This window comes from Bos javanicus, chromosome 11 (assembly GCF_032452875.1).
Source record: "Bos javanicus breed banteng chromosome 11, ARS-OSU_banteng_1.0, whole genome shotgun sequence".
Taxonomy (NCBI): Eukaryota; Metazoa; Chordata; class Mammalia; order Artiodactyla; family Bovidae; genus Bos; species Bos javanicus.
The window spans coordinates 60,609,730-60,630,876 of NC_083878.1; the positions used below are offsets into that span (position 1 = coordinate 60,609,730).

Here is a 21,147-nt window from a genome sequence, read left to right on the forward strand (position 1 = left end):
GCTGAGGCAGGGGTAGTGACTTTATATGGAAAGTCAGCGGCAGAGAAGATGGTGGACTAGTGTCCCAGAGAATCATCTTACCCAAGTTAGAATTTGGGCTTCTTTCATAGTAAAAGGGGAGAGGGTGTGGTAGGTTATTGCAGACTTCTTGGTGTCAGAATCCTTTGTTCTTGCAGCTGTCCACATAAATGTCTTAAAGTTCATGATGCTCCTGCACACCTTCAGCAAGACAAATGTATTCTCTGTTCTGCAACTTTTTATCTTTGTATCATTAGGAAGTGTTATACCTTTAAGGGTTAGAGCTTTGAGAATGGGCTATCCTGTATATTTCAGGCTATAGGCAACATTCTTTTTGTTGTGGTTTAGTTGCAAAGTTGTGTCTTACTCTTGGGCCTTGGGCACACTTCCAGGCAAATGGACCAGTGTTACTGAGTCCAAGCTCGTACTGTTCACTACATGACAATCACAATTCTGAGTGATTCAGGCAGTTATCTCAAAGCTGCTGCTTTAAGAGACTCCAAATGTTTAAGCAGGGAGTCCTGGAGCCTGAAGCATGGTACTTTATGCTCATTGGTGTCCCCTTCATTGTACCCAAGGGGAAATACTCTTTAAGGAAATTTGTCACTGGGAAACATTTATACAAACAGCCAAGAAATTGAGACTTCCCAAGGCAATTTATTAAATTACTTAAGTTAAACACAGTGAATATCACTAGTATTAATGCAGTCCCAACTTGCAGCATGTTCAAACAATATTTATTTTGGGAGATTATATTTTTATTTTGGAGATAAATGTACACAGATGTAAACTTTGGTTTTGCAAGAGTTGATGGAGATGCTTTCAAACCCTACAATTCATGGGGGCAAGAATTACCAAATTTAATAGAATTGGGAAGGGCATTGGTTGATTTGAAAGTTTGTAGAGTACTTTTTGCCTGGGGGAGAGCATGGCAACCCACTCCAGTATTCTTGCCTGGAGAATCCCAGTGGACCAAAGAGCCTGGGAGGCTGCAGTCTTAGGGGTTGCAAAAAGTCAGACGCGACTGAGCGACTAAGCACAGCACAGCACAGAGTACCTTTTGGAAGTGATATAGGTGAATCTCTGTGATGGTTAGATTAAATTTGGCTGCTCAAATGCTTAACATTAAAGTGATTGTCTTAAAAATCTAAAAGTTTTACTTTATGGTCATTTATTACTGTCCATGAAATTAAGTGGTGAGGAATGATATGATTTTGAAAGTCAGTCCAGAAACTTTGAGGAGAGTCAACTTTTGATTTTGTTAAATTAGTCTTTGAGTTTTTCATGCATTTTACTACGTAAAATGACAATAATCTCTTTTCAGTGATAGGTGAAAATATTCTTTCTCAGTTGATTTCACCAGCTTTTCTCTATACGTACCTGTAGACAGGAGCCCACGTAGCAAGCACCGGATTCTCTCCTCCCCTCCCCATCTCTGTCCACCTACATCACCAGGCCATGGCTGACAACAGCCTGCTTGTTTCCAGAAGCACTTACACAAGGTCAGATTGATAACTTAGTTTATATACTTTATATTAAATAATGATAACTTTGTTTCCAGTCCAGTATTTTTATTAATTTTTAATTACCTTTTTTCCATCTTCCATCCCTTGGACCTGTGTTTGTTTACAGATTTGTTTAATCATATGAGACAAATGTTTCCAGAGATTTTTTTTTTTAATTAAAAACAATTTTAAAATTATTATTTCTTTACTTTTGACTACATTGGGTCTTTGTCGCTACGTGTGGCCTTTCTCTAGCTGGGGTGAGCCGGGGCTACTCTCTAGTTGCGTGTGCGGCTTCTCATTGCGGTGGCTTCTCATTGCAGAGCACAAACTCCAGGGCTCGCAGGCTCAGTAATTGTGGCACTTGGGCTTAGTTGCTCCATGGCACATGGAATCTTCCTGGACTAGGGATCGAACCCCTGTCCCCTGCCTTGGCAGGTGGATTCCTAATGGCTGGCCTTCCAGGGGAGTCCTCCTGGGATTTTTAGGTGATGTCCTGCGTTGAGATGACACCCAGTGATGTTGTCCTCGTGGACGAGGCACGGAGGGAAACCCCAGAATGATAGTTGTGAAGAAGAGTGGCCTGGCCTGGCACATAGACAGTCAGGGGCCAGGGAGGGTCTCTGGGGGACCTGGAGATACAGGGCCTGTGTGTGAAATGACTCAACAATGCTTTGTGTGGAGCAAAAGAGGAAAACGGTGAAAGAATAAAACTTTTATTTAGTCCTTGTTCCTTTATTGCCCCTCCCTGGTTATGTCCTTCTTGTCCTCAAGTTTTACTGTCCTCAGCCAGACACTCGAGAGACAGAAATGGAATGGCTCAGCTCCTGCTCTGAATGCCCACGTGCCCTGTGAGGTGTGTCAGACTCCTTCCCCACAAGGTGTGATAAGTCAGATAAATGTGTATTTAGTGTTAAGACACAAAAAGGAAGTAAGAAAACCACAGGCTGGGGGGAGGGGGAGGGGGAGCGTGGGGTGTGGGGGTGTTTCTGTTCAGGGAAGGTGCCACAGGAGGTGGTGCTGGCCTTGTTTTTTATGTTGCTAGCCCAGAATCAAAGCTGCGAGAGGACTTTGTCAGTGATGGTGATTCTCAGTGCGCCTCCTCCCTATGCTGACCTCGGGCGAGGCTGTGTGCCTTCCTGTGCTTTGGTTTCTTCTTCTCTACAGGAGAAGGCTGGAGTCCCTGAGCTCTAAGGCCCTGGAAAAGAAATGCTTATAGCTTCCGTGGGCAACAAACTCAGGATAGGGTCTGTGTGCAGAATCCATGTGCACCTTCTGGAGAGAGGGTACAGTTTGTGGCCAACATTGCTCTTCCATTACCTTTTTTTTTTTTTTGATGCAGACTAGTGTCCCTTCCTCACAGAGCCTGGGGAGCTGGGCTGCTGGACACCTGGGAGCTCACCTCTGGAAGGTGGCCAGTGGGAGGACCAGGCTAGAATCCCTGCCATTTCTGGCTGTGGTGCCAGAGTGAAGGGAAAGGCGAGGAAAGGCAGCATCTTCCCCCTGTAAAAGCTCTTGACAGAAGGGTTTGCCCAACAGGTTTGTTAGACTAGGCCAGTGCAAGCGCTGCCAGGCTCTCATTCCTCAGTGTGGATTAACACCTGCCACGCAGGCGGCAGGGACTCCACCCTCAGCAGGGGCGGTGCCCGCCCGAGCAGACCAGGATCTCTGGGCACCTTCAACCAGGGACTGCTCCCAGCTGGAGATTTTATCTACATTATTCCTTTCTCATGCTTCTCAAAAAACTCGACTGCCTGGCTTTCTTTGGAACTACCTGCATGTTCCCGGGTATCCACAAATGCAGTGACTTCACGTCCTAAGTCTTTTTTTTTTTTTTTTAAATTGTAGCTTTATTTGAGGATTCTTGAAATCTTCTGAACAACAAGGTTGTGTGGTAGAAAAAGTAAGAGTTTAGACTCAGGGTCAGGGTCCAAGGTCCAAGTCCTGGCTGTACTCAGATTAGCTCTACTCAGGCTAATGGTTTCACGTTTTTGAACTTGAGACGGTTAGTTGAGAATATCCTGACGTAAAAAATGGGCAAAAGGTGTGAGGAGTGGGAAGTCAGGAGGAAAGTACAGCAATGACGAGGGGTCAGTTAAAACATGCAGAGGTTGTTTTGGTGTGAAGATTTAAAAGAAGGACAAGGTCCACAGTCAGTGTGGAGACCTCTGTGCTCTCTGGTGTTGTACAGTCTGGCTTTTTTTTTTTTTTTGATGAGGAAGGACATGGAATAACTTGATTGTTCTCTTTGTAATTTTTTCAAAGGGAATAATAAGACAGTGTACAAAGACACACAAATAAGGTTGTTCATCAGATTTCTTTTCCCCCCAGTTATAGGCAAAGTCCAGAGAAGGCAATGGCACCCCACTCCAGTACTCTTACCTGGAGAATCCCAGGGACGGGGGAGCCTGGTGGGCTGCCATCTATGGGGTCGCACAGAGTCGGACATGACTGAAGCGACTTAGCAGCAGCAGCAGCAGCAGCAGCAGGTAAAGTCAGAAACAACTCATGGGTTAGTGATTGGGTAGTAGTAGTGTTAATCGCTCAGTTGTGTCTGACTCTTTGCAGTCCCATGGACTGTAGCCTGCCAGGCTCCTGTGTCCATGGGATTCTCGAGGCAAGAATACTGACTGGAGTGGATCTCCATGCCCTCCTCCAGAGAATCTTCCTGATCCAGGGATAGAACCTGGGTCTCCTGCGTTGCAGGCAGATTCTTTACCGTTTGAGCTACAGGGAAGACAGGCCAAATGCCTGTACTCCGTCAGAGGTACTTTAGAGATCTGTTGGTGGCTTAATGGGTAAAGAATCCGCCTGCAGTGCAGGAGATACAGGTTCAATCTCTAGGTCGGGAAGATCCCCTGGAGGAGGGCATGGCAACCCACTCAAGTATTCTTGCCTGGAGAATCCCATGGACACAGGAGCCTGGCAGGCTACAGTCCATGGGATCACAAAGAGTCGAACATGACTGAAGCAACTGAGCATGCATGCGTGATAGAAGGTGAGTCACTCAGATCATGCTGCCTTCCCCGGTCCAAATCTGCTTAACAAAAATTAAATCTCTGAACACAATAGCCAATTGTGTTTGTAATGAACTTGGAGGTCAGATTTGGAGCCGTTCTTCATTTTTTCCCTTATTTCATATTCCTGTGTGATTTAGTCAGGTTTTTTTTTTTTTTTAAATAGAGGGGCTGTGAAAGCACATTGTGGCTATCTCTTTGGAAACAGCACTTGTTACTTAGATATAGGCATGGTGCACGCTTATCCCATGGAGAGTCCTTGGGCTTATCTGCTTTCTCCAGTCGCCTCAGAACCTATCTGGCCACAGACTGGCTGCTGCTCTGCAAGCAGACACTCTGTAGCCCCACCCCACCGCTTGCCTGCCCTGCTTCTCCTCACTTCTCTGAAATCTACCCTGTTTGAAGCTCCACTCAGGTCCTGCCTCATCCTCTGCTGGTGACAAATGTACTGTCACGTATTTCTTACTTATTTATGAGTTCGCTGTACAGGACCCATGTTTTATACACTTTCCACCTAACTTCAGACTCAAATAATGATGTTCATGGTTGGAAATGACTTCAGGTTGGTGATAGGGAGATCTCTAACTTGTACCAGTTTTTAAGTGTTGTCTGTCAGCTCCCAGTCCACCCTTTGTTGTCTGATCTATGAAAATGGATCAGAGCTCTTCAAATATTTTTCCTTTGCCTTCTCTCAAGTTGAGGGCTCTGAAGAGGATGTTGCAGGAGAAGAAGGTTTTCCTTCCTGCTTTCCAGAGTCTAAAATCAGGCTCGTACAGAGCCTGCTGGTTTTCCCGTGGGCTTGCAGGCTGCAGCTTTCCCCAGTGTGTGCCCGCCTTGTCCTGTCTGCAGCTCTCATGGCTGTGATAGACTGGGGAGCCTGAGCCCAGCCCAGGTTGCTGCTTCTCCTCAGTCCCCACGTGTATATATGGGAGCCTGGTGGTCCTGACCATCTAGAGAGCTGGCCACGTATGTTTGTCCTGAGCACTTCCTGTCCGGGCCATGCATTGTCATGCTAAGCTCCTGAAGAGTGAGGTCTCTCTAGCTCCTGGGTCCAGTCGTAGCCAGACTTCCTGTGTGGACATGACTGCCTTTGCACCCTTGTTCTCTCCGCCTAGCTCCCAGCAGTCTCCAAGGTTTGCTTCCTGTCTCCCTCCGCATGGGGATTCTTGTATTTCAGGCTTTGTACCGGCACCCTAGAGGGTTATTCCTGCTTTTCTGGTGACTGGACCATCTTGGGCATCCAGGAACTGCCTCCTATACCTTCTTCAACAAGATACAAACCTTGCTTCCATGTTTGTCCTGTTTGGGGTACCTTTCATCTAGTATAGGGCACCCTTTAGAGTTCTATTCCATCTTTGTTGTTTAATCACTAAATCATGTCTGACTTTTTGCAACCTTATCGACTATAGCCCATCAGGCTACACTGTCCATGGGATTCTCCAGGCAAGAATACTGGAGTGGATTACCATGCCCTCTTCCAGGGGATCTTCCCATCCTGGGGATTGAACCCTTGTCTTCTGCGTCTCCTGCATTGGCAGGAGATTCGTTACCACTGAGCCACCAGGGAAGCCCTTTATAGTTCTCAATTATAATATTTTATAGTTCTGTCTTTATAGTTACTCAATTATCATATTTTTAAACTTCCCCTGCTTGAATTATGGTGTGGTTTCTGCCTCTTGGTTGGACCCAGACTGAAATACATCCCATGTAACCCAACTCAGCAAACAGATGGATGAGCCAGAGAGAAGTCTAGGAATTTCCCTGAGGACTTGTTGAGAGCCTGCCAGACTGTGCTGGTTTGTACATAGGTTCTAGAGCTTGATGTGGAAGAACTTCCCAAGCCATACCCATGTGCAGGCTCTTAACAAGGACTCCAAAACATGTTAAGCGCCCCAGGAAGTGACTGCCTGCATTGCAACATTTCTTTTCTAATGGTTTCCTGCCTGGGTAAGTAGGTGCCCCCAAGCTTTCAGTCTGTACCAGGGGCCTTTATTTAGGCACGTTCACTTGTCCCTCTGCTATTATGGCCTTGGCGGAACTAGCAATTGCTGGAGGTCCACCCCCCTATCAGAAAGGAGTGTGGAGGTCCCTCTGTTTGGGACTGGAATGGAGGGGATTGCCTGGATACTCTGCTAGTGGAGGGGTGAAGCTTTCATAGACGCTCTGCTGGATCCCACATGCCTGCATTCCCACTCAGGTGGTTCAGGGCTGCCTGTGGGCCTGGGTGGGGCTTTCACCACAATTTACCTCTTCAGATCTAGCCCCTACCCTCCCAGGTCTAGTATGGACTCACTACTAATAGTCTTATCGCCTATAACCCTAGAAAAGCCTTTACATTTTTTCTACTCTAGTACTTTAAAAAGTGAGACAGGTTTCTAAATACATAGATCATTGAGCAGCACACATATAGTTCCCAGTGTCATCTCTTTGGAGAAAGGTCATGTATATTTATTTAATCTAATTTCTACTGAAAGAGCTATATTCAGTGAACTCAACCACATGACCAAAATACCTGTTTGTTCAACAAATGTGGAATAACTCTCAGATGCTACAGCCAGGGGTACTGGTGTTGCAGGGTGAAGACCTTGACCACAGAGGGTACCCTTGTTCCTGGGTGCTTCAGGAGTGACACTTGACCGAATTGAGGAGTAGAAGAAGCTCTTCAGGAAGGCATGGCAGACAGAGGGCACTCTGCGGATGGCAGAGGGAAACTGGGACTGTCTGGAAGAGACTGTGTTTGCTGTGGTCGGAGGTGAAAGTGTCCACGGTGTGGCAGTGGGGGATGCTGGCAAGAGGGGCTGCGGAGGAAGCACAGAGCATCATAAAGGGACTAGAGGGCATGTGAGTGAGAAGGTGGAGGGTGAGGCTGGTGTTGAGGCTGGGGCATATCCCTGGGCAAGAGGTCTCACAGAAGAGGGGCAGAGGCCATGAGGCCCTGAGCTCTGGGAGTGGAGGAAAGAGGCGTTTTAGAAGACAACACAGTTATATTTAGGCTGTGGGGAAGCAGTGCCATGGTGGTGGTGGTGACCACACCAGGAACAGCACGAGCAGGGGTGTGTGTACAAGGGCTGAAGGCTGAGCTATTGGGAAACAGGGATATTTGGGAGCTGCAGGAAGTAAGGCCTTGGGCTCCTACAGTCGCCAGCTGCAGAGCCTGATTGGAATAGAGGAGAGCTGAGGAGGAGGAGGTGCCGGTGACATTACTGAGGTGGAAACACTGATGTGGAGAGCAAAGGAAGAAGCAGCTCGCTGCTGCTGGGGAGTGCACGTGGGCCGTCGATCCATGGCGAACGCAGGACCCAGGAAGAGAGACTCCACACACATTGAATATCTGGAGTTAGCTGGCTCAACTTGTGATCCTTGGTTTCTTGTTTTGCTGCCATTGTTGTTTGTTTACTTTTGGCTGTGCTGGGTCTTCGCTGCTGTGCGGGCTTCTCTCTAGTTGTGGCGAGTGGGGGCTGCTCCTCACATGCGGTATGTGGGCCTCTCGCTGCAGTGGTCTCCTGTTGTGGAGCACAGGCTCTGGGGTGCACAGGCTTCAGTAGTTGTGGCACACAAGCTCAGTCACTCCAGGGAACATGGGATCTTCCTGGATCAGGGGTCGAACCCGTGTCTCTCCTGCATTGGTCGACGGATTCTTTATCACTGAGCCACCAGGGAAGCCCTATTTGTTTGGGGGTTTTTTTTGGGGGGGTCCTACTTTTGGAGTAACATTTAAGGTGATGGATAGAAGCGTTTCTAGACGGAGAATATTTATAAAGAGGCAGTGAACCACAGAACTTGAGAAATGTGGTCAGTGTTGGGTGGAGGAACTAAACCCATCAAAGAAAACTATTGAATGCCTGTTGTACACTAGGCAACACCCTGGTGTGGCGGGTTATATCATCACTTCACAGGTGAGGAGACTGAGGCTCAGACAAGTCAAGTAACTTTGAGGTCACACAGCTAGTAGTAGGGTAGCATTACCAGAATTTAACTCTGGGTTGTTTGGCTCCAGGTGCCATACTAATTTTCCAAAGTGCAGGTGGGTCTGGAACATACCTGTCCTCAAACATCTACCAGCCTTGTTTTATAAAGACACGATCTTATACACTGAAGATCTCAAACCCTTACCAGTTTTAGTAAAGGCAAGAGCAAGATGGCCTCTGGGAAGGTTAATCCCTATCATTGTTTACTAAATTTTCTTCTTTCTCCTTTTCTGAAAATCTGAACATGTTTATGTGAAGAATGATCTTAGTGTTTGATTTTATTTTAAGTGGTGAGTACCACTTGAGACTTCCCTGGAGCTTCCCTGGTGGCTTAGATGGAAAGGATCTGCCTGCAATGTGGAAGACCTGGGTTTGATCCCCAGGTCAGGAAGATCCCCTGGAGAAGAGCATGGCTATCCACTCCAGTTCTTTTGCCTGGAGAATTCTATGGGCAGAGGAGCCTGATGGGCTACGGTCTATGGGGTCACAAAGAGTCAGACATTACTGAGCGGCTAAATACACACCATTTTGAGAAAATCAGCCACACTGGGCTTTGGGGGAACTGTAATAAGTGGGGATCAGAGCATGTCCTGCAGACACTTAGATGTGTAATGTCGCCTGTGGGGACATAGAGGTGAATAGATTCATCATTTATACTTTTCCCTTTAAATTTTGAACGTGAAGGTACTACTGCTGACTTATGAACCAAATTCCTTGAATTCAATTGATCGTTGTTCTGACTTACAGGCCAGAAAATGTCAGACATACGTCCTCTCCAGGTGAGGTTGTTGAGGGCATCTTGGGGCTCCCCAGCTCCAGTCCTGACAAGAACTGCAGCCAGGCTTCTTGCTCCCATTAAGGAACAAGCTCTAGGTACAGCCCCACTCTTCTGGTCCCACCAAGATGCTGCACTTGCACCCTTACCACTCAGCCATCTGCCCTGAGCACTGGAAGGTATTCCCTGTCTCCCCCAGAACCACTTGGCTACAAGCTATCCCTCTCTCTGAAAAGGTCTGGCAAGGACCAAGCAACAGATGTTAGCAGCCTGGGAGGTAAGGATTTAGGAAAGCCACTTTTGTCCGGCTTCTGGAGTGAGGACAGAGGAGGTTGGGCGGGCCAATTGACGTCCAAGTGCCCTGTCTCCGTGTGATATGGCAGCAGGCTTGGGCTCTAGATCCTTGAAGGATTTGTGTATCCTGTTGGGGCAGGAGAATGAGCAGGAAGCAGGATCCTCCCTAGACAGGGAGGCTGCTAGATCAAACTCTTGTGACTGAATCAGCAACTTGGATTTCCAGCCTCCAAGCCTCAGCCTGACTGGATTGGATGGCTGGTCATTTCATTTCATGATTACAAGAAGGTCCTGCCTTTCTTTTATCCTTAACATTGGTTCTAGGGATGGGAGAGCATAGACACAGGTTTTGGATTTGGTCTCAGTGTGGTTGCTGGCTCTGTCCCTGACTAGCTATTGGTGACCATCTACCTAACATACCTGAGCCCCTTGGGATGGGTGAGTGAGTCCCTGACTTAGAGTTTTGTGAGAATAAGTCCTTGTGGCTGGCGATGGCCACATTAAAATGTCTTCTGGCCAGTGCTTTGCTTTCAGAACTGGAGGGAACCTTTGAGAATCATCCTCTTTTGTGGTGCCAGTCTGGCATCCAGGAATGAAACACTGGGATTATTTAAACTGCATATAGGGGAATAAAATGACTATAGCATAATCATTCAGTAAGGGTTACTTATGACCTCACCCTACCTCCCATATCTGACTTTGATGGTAGTCTTGAGGGTTCAAATGTATACATATAAAGCTTTAACATTTTAAAATAATTTTTTAAGAAGATAAACCATTGAAAACCAGACCATCATCTTTTTAGTCCCTTTCGTCATAAGCCTGTGCTACAGTGTTCGCTTGTATCATGCTTTAAAACTCAAACAATGGAGCTGAACTGCTTAGATTTGAATCCTGGTTCTGCCATCTGCCAGCTGTGTGACCTTGGACAAGTTCAGTCACCTCTCTGAGTATCTGCCTCATAACATCATTGGTGCCCAGCATATAGCCAGTGGTACTTAAGTATTTATTAAAATGAAGCCGATATGTTCATATTTTGCTATTATTTTTAAGAGTCCTCTCTAATACATGGCTTCAGGCAGAGAGGATGGACCCAGGGAAAGATGTGCAATGATCTGTGGGTGGATGTAGTGACAGAACTTGTGCTGAGTACTGCAGGGACCAGTACAAGGTTGGCGTGTCTGGGACTGTGGGACCGTGGCCCATGCTAGTGATGTGGGCTGCAGAAATGGGGACCTTGCATTAGGATTTGTGTGTGACATGTTCCCCACCCCCATCCCAGCAGTCTGGATGTGTGCAGTAGAGGATGTTGAAGGGAAAAGGTGGTGGGGCAGCATTAAAGAATTAAATAACCTATAATCCTGCCACCCTGATTACACTGGTTTTGGTTTTGTGTGGTGTTTTATCTGGATTTTCACATAGTTTAAGCATGGCATCTGTACTATTTTGTAATCCATCTTCAGCTAACATAAATTTGTGTGTGTCTCTACCTTTCTAAATATTTTAATTGCAAAATAAAGGAAAGTGGAAGTGAAAGTCGCTCAGTCATGTTTGAGTCTTTGTGACCCCATGGACTAATACAGTCCATGGAATTCTCCAGGCCAGAATACTGGATTGGGTAGCCTTTCCCTTCTCCAGGGGACCTTCCCAACCCAGGAATCGAACCCAGATCTCCCACATTGCAGGCAGATTCTTTACCAGCTGAGCCACAAGGGAAGCAAAGAAGGAAATTGTTGCCAAACAAAATCAGCTGTAGTGTTTTAGAAATTTCAAGACTGTTCAGTCTTTGTTGGGGAGAATTTACTCCAAAGTACAAGGTGAAAGCTAAGGTTGTTCTTTGTTTGCACATGGGATTTTCTGTTTCTGTTACTCACAGTAAAAACTCTGTGTGTCACAGCGAGGGTTGTATAACATCTTCCCTAGCTGCAGGGTAGATTTTCTTACTCAAATTCTTTGTGAGCAGTGTAACTTCCTGCTCAAAAAAGGACACATTGGTTTTATGTCTGTAATGGGAATATTTAGTCAGATATTCAGAGAGCTTTTTCCCACAGATATTTTTATGGAGGTCACTGCTTTTTCCTCCTTTCCATGAACTCTGGTTTGTTGTAACAGTCTAGTTCTCATGTGAGGGACTGTGCCTTGGTCACAAATGAAAGATGACATTTAAACTTGATAGAAATGTCAAATTGGGAATCTGGGTGGTTTTCCCACCCTTCCTGCTCAGGTTGGTTTGGAATAAATGCCCTTTAGAAATAGTGGTAAGAATTGGCCCAAGCTGCACTTTGGGGAATTTAGGAAAGGAAGGCTGGCCGCTTGTCAGAAGCAGGGCCAGGCATTTCTAGCCTCCCATTTCCCTTTCTTTGGAAAGTCTTGGTAACCACCAAATGTACCATGATCCAGTGCCTTGGGTCTTTTCAGTCTTGAACCAGGCTTTGAGACTTCACTGTTGAACTGAACCAGGTTACAATACTGTGGCCATGCCTTATAGAAAAAGGAGGAGCTCCAAAGAGCGCTGGCTGGGAGCCAGAAAACTGTTTCTTCTCAGCCTTATCACCTAACTCTGTAACATTTGTGCGATCAGTTGATCAGTCATGTCTGACTCTATGACCCCATGTACTGTAGCCTGCCAGGCTCCTCTGTTCATGGAATTTTTCAGGTCAGAATAAAGTGTTCTGCCATTTCCTTCTCCAGGGAATCTTCTAGACCCAGGAATCAAATCCATATCTCCCGCCTTGCAGGCGAATTCTTTACTGCTTCACCACCTGTGAAGCCCTCATTGGCCCAGTTAACCCTCTCTGAGCTTCCACTTTTCTCCCTGGTAAAGTGGTATCCTCTCAGCTTCTCTTAGGGAGAGCAAATGAGAAATGGACAGGAAGATGTTCTGGAATCCTTGAATCGAGGACTGGAATCCTTGAAACAAGGGGAGGATGGTGTTCCTTTGAGAGCCATGAAGCCCTGTCTTGGCTTGAGGGGATAGGACGTCCTGCCTGCCTGGTTCTTGATCACAGATGGAAAAGCCTGAGTTGCATCAGTGAAGCTGGAAACCTTGGCCAGGATCAGTATTCCTCAGAGTATTCCCAAAAGAAGTATTGGTACTTTCTGTGATAAACCCCACATCATCACTAAAGATGGTTCCAGTTGAATTACAGGTATCTGTAGGTCAGGATGCATAACTGACTTTTTTATTTGGAGTCATATTATTCACCCTGAATCTTTTTCTAGGAAAATTAACTTAGAGGTTTACAGTCTGTGCAAAAAGTACTGTGCTTCTCTTTTTTTCTTCCTTAAGCTGTCCTCTTCTACTCTAGAAATTTCAGGAATATCCATATTCCTTTTCTGAGTTGAAAATTTCTGTCAAGTAGTTAGCTGTTCGTGGCATGTGCTGTTTTCCTCCCAGATCTTCCTCATTGTAGGCTTTCTCTGTCCCCCTCGTACCTTTCCTTGTCCTCCTTTCAGCCTGTCCACGTGAAGGGCAACCCTCCAGATCAGAGATACTGGGTCACGTGCTACTTTAACTTTAGGAGAGTTATCCTGACTTAGAGGAATGGTTTGTTTCTAGAAAGCATATTGTCTGGAATCTGGAGATCAAAAAAAAAAAAAAAGAATGAGACCATGATTTATTTACTAATAGGATGATTGATTCTTTAACTGTATCAGGTACCCACACAGACACATTCACGCTCTCCTGTCCTTGCAGGTCAGTCCCATAGCAAAGAGGTTTAGGTTGCCAAAGATGTGTGGGACTGAGACCTTCAGTTTGCTCATGCTGCTGCTGCTGCTGCTAGTCAAGTCCGACTCTGTGCGACCCCATAGACGGCAGCCCACCAGGCTCCACCGTCCCTGGGATTCTCCAGGCAAGAACACTGGAGCGGGTTGCCATTCCTTCTCCAATGCATGAAGTGAAAGGTGAAAGTGAAGTCGCTCAGTCGTGTCCGACTCTTAGCGACCTCATGGACTGCAGCCTACCAGGCTCCTCCGTCCATGGGATTTTCCAGGCAAGAGTACTGGAGTGGGGTGCCATTGGAGGTTTGCTCATAGGTGTGTTCAAAGGCTCTTTGAAAGGAGCTGACCTAAGGAGGAGGGCATGGACCCTAGGCTTAGTGTGGATATTTTGAATTGTCCAGGTTGTATGTGACTTGGCACCCTTTGAAACTATAATTAAGGAGTAGGAAATACCTTGTGGGTTTTTTGGTTTTTTTTAAATCACTTTCTTTGGAGGAAGTTTAAGAAGGCCCTTGGTAGCTCAGTAGTGGGATTCTTGAGGGCTGGAGGGTGGGTAGTGCTTGAGAAGGGAGGGAAGAATGAGGTGATGGGACACTGCTTACCAGGTGAGCTGAGACCACGCACGTATCTTTATATCTGCCATGTTCTCTAGATGTGTAAAAGCTCTGGGGGAGTGAAGGTATGATGTAGGGATGGCTTTATAAAAACATCTTTCACTTATATGTCCTTAGCCAAAACTATCCAGCAGTAATAAATACAAACAACTAGATTAGAATCTGCTGGACAGATTTTAAGAGACACAAAAAGTTTGTGAATCCCCATCGATCTCTTCTGGGATGTTCAATATACTGATAACTTCACAAAATTCTCAGCATGACAAATACCTCTTCTACCGTGGGGCTATTTGTTAGAATGAGGGAATTTTAAAATCTTACAGTAAAAACTACTCTTGATTAAAATATATAGTAAATAATAAGTTACAAAGATGTAATGGACAGCACACGGAATATAGTCAATATTTTATTGTAACTTTGTATGTAGTATGATCTATAAAGACATCAAATCACTATGCTGTATATCTGAAACCAATACGTTATAAGTCAACTATGCTTCAGTTAAAAAAACAAAAACAAAATCCAGTGCTCCTCCAATAATACCAAATTTGTTTCCTTTCACCATTCTTTCTTTTTTATTACTAGTTTAGTTTTTAAGTTTTTGGTTTTGGTTGTGCTGGGTCTTTGTTGCTGTGCGCGGGCTACTCTAGTTGTGGCGAGCGGGGGCTGCTCTCTCGTTGTGGAGAGTGGCTTCTCACTGTGGTGGGCTCTCTTGTTGCGGAACATGGACTGTAGACCCTGGGCCAGTAGTTGTGGCATGCGGGCTTAGTTGCCCCATGACTTACGGAATCCTCCCGGGCCAGGGATCGAACCTGTGTTTCCTCTCATTGGCAGGCAGCCTCCCAACCACTGGACCATCAGGGAAGTCCTACGTCATTCTTTTTGAACTTCCACGTTTCGTATTGAAATTTTAGAAGAATCAATGTTTAATAACTGCAACCCGCCACCCGCCCCGCCCCCTGCCCAAACCACTTTGTTCTAGAGGTCAGAGAAGAGTGCTCCCGTTTGACATGGTGGTCTTGAAACCCCATCACCTTGGTAAGGGTTCCAGCTCTGCTCTTAACATAGTTACTTCTTTAAATCTGTTTCCTCAAGTGTAAAATGGGAATAAAAGTAACAATATCTACCTTAGAGGTTCACTGTAGCAAGATAACGCCCTGGCACCTGAGAAGCAATCCTTCTTCAGGACTCTTTTCAAGGATGAGTTCTCCGCTGTAGAATTAACCTGATAAGAAAATTCTTTACTGGGTATTGCCATTCCACTTTTGAGGATTCTCTTTTAATGTCAGGCTTGTCTAACTGGTGGTTCTTGGGTAGGTCATCCATCTCAGTAGTGTCAGAACTCTGCAGTTACAGCACCAGCAAACTGTCTCAGTACTCTTTCTTTGTTGCGTTGCCCACAGCCTGAAGTCTGTTCTTGGCCTTTGATATTTCACTAACATGTCATTTTCATTTCTCTTTTCCTTCTTGCTATAAATAGCAGAGTTCTCAAGGATACAGTTTGAGTTTTGACAAATGTATACATGCATGAAATGATCATCTAGATTAAGAGATACAAAGTACATTTCTGTGCCCCAGAAAGTCCCTCCCGACCCTCTCCATTCAAAACCCCCACCCCTATCACATTCAGATTTCTAGGGCCTAAATTAATTTTTGCCTTCTTGAACTAACATAGAGGGAGCATGAGGCCTGTCCTCTCCCTCACTATACTCTTTCTGCTCTAGCAGTAGTTTTCCCTTGTATAGCTGGGAGTTGTTCCAGTGTATGAATGTACCACAGCTTCATAATCCATTCTTCTCTTGATGGCATTTGGGTTGGTCTCAGTTGTGGGCGATTCGGATGAAGCTGGTGTGTGTCTTTTTATCTCTCTGAACACTCGGTGTGGTTAGTGTCTCCTCTTAGCCCTGCAGCCTTGGGTAAGTGTCTTAATCTTTGTACATTGGTTTCTTCATCTGTGAAATGCTAGGTTGGGAAATAGTTCAAAGTTGTGGCCATCGTTTTTTTATTTAAAAAAAAAAGGAAATAGAATAAAATAGGTGATTACGGTGAATGACATGGAACTCCACATGCTGCAGCCCACATATAAATAGTTATGTGTGTACAGGTGTGTACATAATAACAAATATAAATTGTGTTTGTTATTTTGAATTGTGAGCACATCTGTTTGCAGCACACTAGTTTGTATATGTCCTTGTATAAGCAAGGAAGTTGAAGCACCTGTGAGTTGTCTAGTTAATGTGTATCTCTGCCCTCAGGTGTCTAAAACAGCCACAGTGTTAAGGGTCACTTACTCACACCTCACTGTGGACCAGCCAGTACTTTAAAAGCTTACTAACATAAGCTTACAGCCCTCGAAACTTTCCTATTCAGTTCAGTTAAGTCGCATCCGACTCTGCGACCCCATGAACTGCGGCACGCCAGGCCTACCTGTCCATCACCAACTCCCGGAGTTTACCAAACCCGTGTGCATTGAGTCGGTGATATCATCCAACCATCTCATCTTGAATCTCATCCAACCATCCCTTCTTCTGCGCTCAATCTTTCCCAGCATCAGGGTCTTTTCCAATGAGTCAGCTCTTCGCATCAGGTGGCCAAAGTATTGGAGTTTCAGCTTCAACATCAGTCCTTCCAATGAACACCCGAGACTGATCTCCTTTAGGATGGACTGGTTGGATCTCCTTGCAGTCCAAGGGACTCTCAAGAGTCTTCTCCAACACCACAGTTCAAAAGCATCAATTCTTCTGCGCTCAGCCCTCTTTATAGTCCAACTCTCATATCCATACATGACCACAGGAAAAACCATGGCCTTGACTAGACGGACCTTTGTTGACAAAGTAATGTCTCTGCTTTTTAATATACTGTCTAGGTTGGTCGTAACTTTCTTCCAAGGAGTAAGTGTCTTTTAATTTCATGGCTGCAGTCACCATCTGCAGTGATTTTGGAGCCCCCCAAAATAAAGTCAGCCACTGTTTCCACTGTTTCCCCATCTAATTTGCCATGAAGTGATGGGACCGGATGCCATGATCTTCGTTTTCTGAATGTTGAGCTTTAAGCCAACTTTTTCACTCTCCTCTTTCACTTTCATCAAGAGGCTCTTTAGTTCCTCTTCACTTTGTGCCATGAGAGTGGTGTCATCTGCATATCTGAGGTTATTGATATTTCTCCCGGCAATCTTGATTCCAGCTTGTGCTTCCTCCAGCCCAGCATTTCTCATGATGTACTCTTCATATAAGTTAAATAAGCAGGGTGACAATATACAGCCTTGATGTACTCCTTTTTCTATTTGGAACCAGTCTGTTGTTCCATGTCCAGTTCTAACTATTGCTTCCTGACTTAAGTGGGTTATTATCACCATTTTATAAATGGAGAAGCTGCTTAGACATCAGTTGTTATACAACTTGCCTGAGGTCAGAGAGCTCAAATCGAGGATGGTAGAGCCATGATTTGAACCCAGGTACTGCAAGTCTTGAATCTGTGCTCTAAACCACTGTTCTGGGGGACATGAAAGAGATAAGTGACATGTGAGCAAATGCAGTGAATAATAATCTAATCAGTACCATGGTTCTCTCTTTTATTTCAGATATGAGAAATGAGTGTTGGACGTCGAAGAATAAAGTTGTTGGGAATCTTGATGATGGTAAATGTCTTCATTTATTTGATCGTGGAAGTCTCCAAAAGCAGTAGCCAAGAAAAAAATGGAAAGGGGGAAGTAATAATACCCAAAGAAAGGTTCTGGAAGATATCTGACCTTCCTCAGGCATATTGGAACAAGGAACAAGAAAAGCTGAACAGGAGGTTCAATCCCATTTTGAACACGTTAGCCAACCAGACAGGAGAAGCATCCGGATTCTCCAATATAAGCCATCTCAATTACTGTGAACCTGACCTGAGGGTCATGTCAGTGGTTTCAGGTTTCGACAGTTTGCCAGACAGATTTAAAGATTTTCTGCTATATTTGAGATGTCGAAATTATTCACTGCTTATAGACCAACCAGATAAGTGTGCAAAGAAGCCCTTCTTATTGCTGGCGATTAAGTCCCTAACTTCACATTTCGATAGAAGGCAAGCAATTCGGGAATCTTGGGGCAAAGAAACCCATGTGGGGAACCAAACAGTGGTGCGAGTCTTCTTACTGGGCCAGACCCCTGCAGAGGACAACCATCCTGACCTTTCAGATATGCTGAAATTTGAGAGTGAGAAGCACCAAGACATTCTTTTGTGGAACTACAGAGATACATTCTTCAACTTGTCTCTGAAAGAAGTACTCTTTCTCAGGTGGGTGAGCACTTCCTGCCCAAATGCCGAGTTCGTGTTCAAGGGCGATGATGATGTTTTTGTGAACACCCATCATCTCCTGAATTACTTGAATAGCTTATCCGGGAACAAAGCCAAAGATTTGTTTATTGGTGACGTGATTCATAATGCTGGACCTCATCGGGATAAGAAACTCAAGTACTACATCCCGGAAGTTGTTTACACTGGCGTCTACCCGCCTTATGCAGGAGGAGGCGGATTCCTCTACTCCGGCCACCTGGCCCTGAGACTGTACAATGTGACTGACCGGGTCCTTCTCTACCCCATTGATGATGTTTATACTGGAATGTGCCTTCAGAAACTCGGCCTTGCTCCAGAGAGACACAAAGGCTTCAGGACATTTGATATAGAAGAGAAAAGCAGGAGTAACATTTGTTCCTATGTAGATTTGATGTTGGTACATAGTAGAAAACCTCAAGAGATGATTGATATTTGGTCTCGGTTGCAGAGTGCTCATTTAAAATGCTGAATTATGTGCAAACTATATTTTACATAGAAATGTATCTCAAATAGTTCCCATTTGTGTTTTCTTCCATTAGAGGTCATTTCTATGTAAAACCATCAAAATTGCCTTTATAGATCATGTCCATTTGACGGCCTCTAAACCCTTCAGTTCAGACGTAAAGCGTCTGCCTGCAATGCGGGAGACCTGGGTTCGATCCCTGGGTTGGGAAGATCCCCTGGAGAAGGAAATGACAACCCACTCCAGTATTCTTGCCTGGAGAATCCCATGGATGGAGGAGCCTGAGGGGCTACAGTCCACGGGGTCGCAAAGAGTTGGACACGACTGAGCGACTTCACTCATTCACTCAAACCCTTCAGTGTGGTACTTCCTGAAGAGGGAAAGCAGAAGATGCTAATTTTTGATGTAGAATATGACAAAATGAATGATTCTGACTCTTCCTGTTAGCCAGTGGTCATTATTTTCTAACTTGTTCCCCTCATCATTTGAAATCATGTTTCTAGAATTTGACCATATTTTTGTTTTGCCCTCATATGATGATAATCCTATTTCCCATTATAATGAGTAAATTATCAGTTTAGGTATTCATAAACCTATTGGCAGAAGAGACATTGTTCTATATGACTCAGTAGTTTTAGTGAAATACAATTACATTTGTTTTCATGAAATTTAGATGAAGTTTTAAAATCATCTAGAAAAAATTGACTTTTGTCAGAATTGCCCTGCCACCCCAACAGTATTTCCTCGTGTTAACCTAATCAATCAGTTTTGCAAAATGAGCATCGCTGGGTGACATTTATCCAGTTTATCATGTTTTGGTCTTATGATCATCATGAGAAAGCTTAACTATCTTGCATTTGGTCTCCTGGGTGGTATCATGATAGTTCTCTTTTTTAGTATTTGAAAATAATGAGTATGATTCCATAATCTTCAAACTGAAGATTGAATTGTCCCTGGCAACCATATTGTATTTATAATTTTTCATTGTGGACCAGGAAAGCATATGTAACTTTTGAACTTTAAGTGAAAAGATTGAAATTGCAGACCTTTTCATGAATGATTTGTCAGTTTAAAACTTCAGGATTCTATTCTTGCCATATGGTTACATGTTACTTACACAAAATTATTATCCGAAGTAGTGACTGCTTTCCTGTTTCAGTGTAGAAGTGCCTGTGTTTTTATTTATTGTTCAGATCAAATACCAAACATTTTCTTAAATATATTTTGTGTAATATTTTATTTGTATACAGTGTTGACTTATTTAACTAGAGCATGGTATTTTAAATAGTAAAGTAACATGTTAAATAGAACTAATGGTTATTTTTGAATTTTAAAATCTGTTCTCTTTTGGGGGAATATAAACTAGGATTCTGCCAAACTGTTGCTTATATATACTATCTTGTGACATGCTTTCTTGAGATATTTTTGTGTTGTAGAGATGAAGATTCTTACAGATGTGATAGTGGAAACTGTAAGAAGAGGGAAATAAAGTCACCATATTTTTAATTGTCATGTGTAACGTGTCATCTATAATTTCTATTTCCTGTATTTAATTACATTTTTCCCCAAAAGGCCTTTCCCAAAAAGGCTGCCTTTTTCCCCCCAGAAACTATTGACTGCAGTAGTAATATTGGGCTATACCTTTTTCTCTGTCTCCGTGGGTCATTTGTCTTTGCATTTAATATTTTTTAAAGTGCTTCCCCATGTAATGTCTTTAGAGAGGAGCATGAATATTTATTTATGCTTCCACTTCCTGGTAGTATGAAGAATTTAACTAGGAAATGGAGCAGCATCTTAAAGATTATATCATCCTAAGCCATATCCATTTTGGGATTTGTGTGTTTCTGTGAAACTTAGATGTATGTTCCATCTGTGATGAAACAGAGCAGCCTTGACCGCTCATTTTCCTGGACTTGTGCTGAGAAGAAACTGCTAACGTCCAGTTAAAAACGAGTAGGCATTGGATGGAACTCAAAAAACAGAAGGCTTATTGTGAGAACACATAGCACACTGTCCTCTCCTACTGGGAATGCCGAGGCCATACGTGTGAGTGGATGTGAGGACACAGATACTCACTCACTGTGGGGTTTGCAGGCTTGTAAGTTTGGTCCTTCTCAAGGGCTCATGTGCTGGCGTCTGACCTCTCAGCTCCAGTGCTTGTGAGTAAAGGGTGGTGGCGCACACCACCACGTCAGGTTTAGCGAAGAATAATGAAGCTCTCAGAACATTGATATGCAGTTGGTTCACAGATTGCTTGTGTCCATATACAAGCATGTGGTTCCTTGACCATGTGTTCTCAAGCAGATTTCTCTCCTGAGGAAGATGTCTTTTAATTTTTTTTCTTACAGGGATTCTCCTTCACTGAGATTTCAAGTCTGCAGAGATAGAAGAGACGCAGCAAGTTTTGAACCATGTTTTGAAAAGCCACAGAGGGCCTTTGGTGAGCCTCCTCATCA

The 21,147-nt window shown here is 44.5% G+C and overlaps 1 protein-coding gene across 2 annotated transcripts in view; it reads left to right on the top strand.

The window, feature by feature from the left end:
* The window catches only part of B3GNT2 (UDP-GlcNAc:betaGal beta-1,3-N-acetylglucosaminyltransferase 2), a 60,707-nt gene extending 40,510 nt beyond the window's left edge, over window positions 1-20,197 (top strand). For both annotated transcript variants that reach the window (XM_061432753.1, XM_061432754.1), the window contains exon 2: window positions 17,495-20,197. In XM_061432753.1, coding sequence (XP_061288737.1) covers window positions 17,504-18,697 — 1,194 coding nt within the window. In that variant the 5' untranslated portion in view covers window positions 17,495-17,503 and the 3' untranslated portion in view covers window positions 18,698-20,197. The remainder of the gene's footprint in view (window positions 1-17,494) is intronic.
* The last annotated feature ends 950 nt before the right edge of the window (window positions 20,198-21,147 follow it).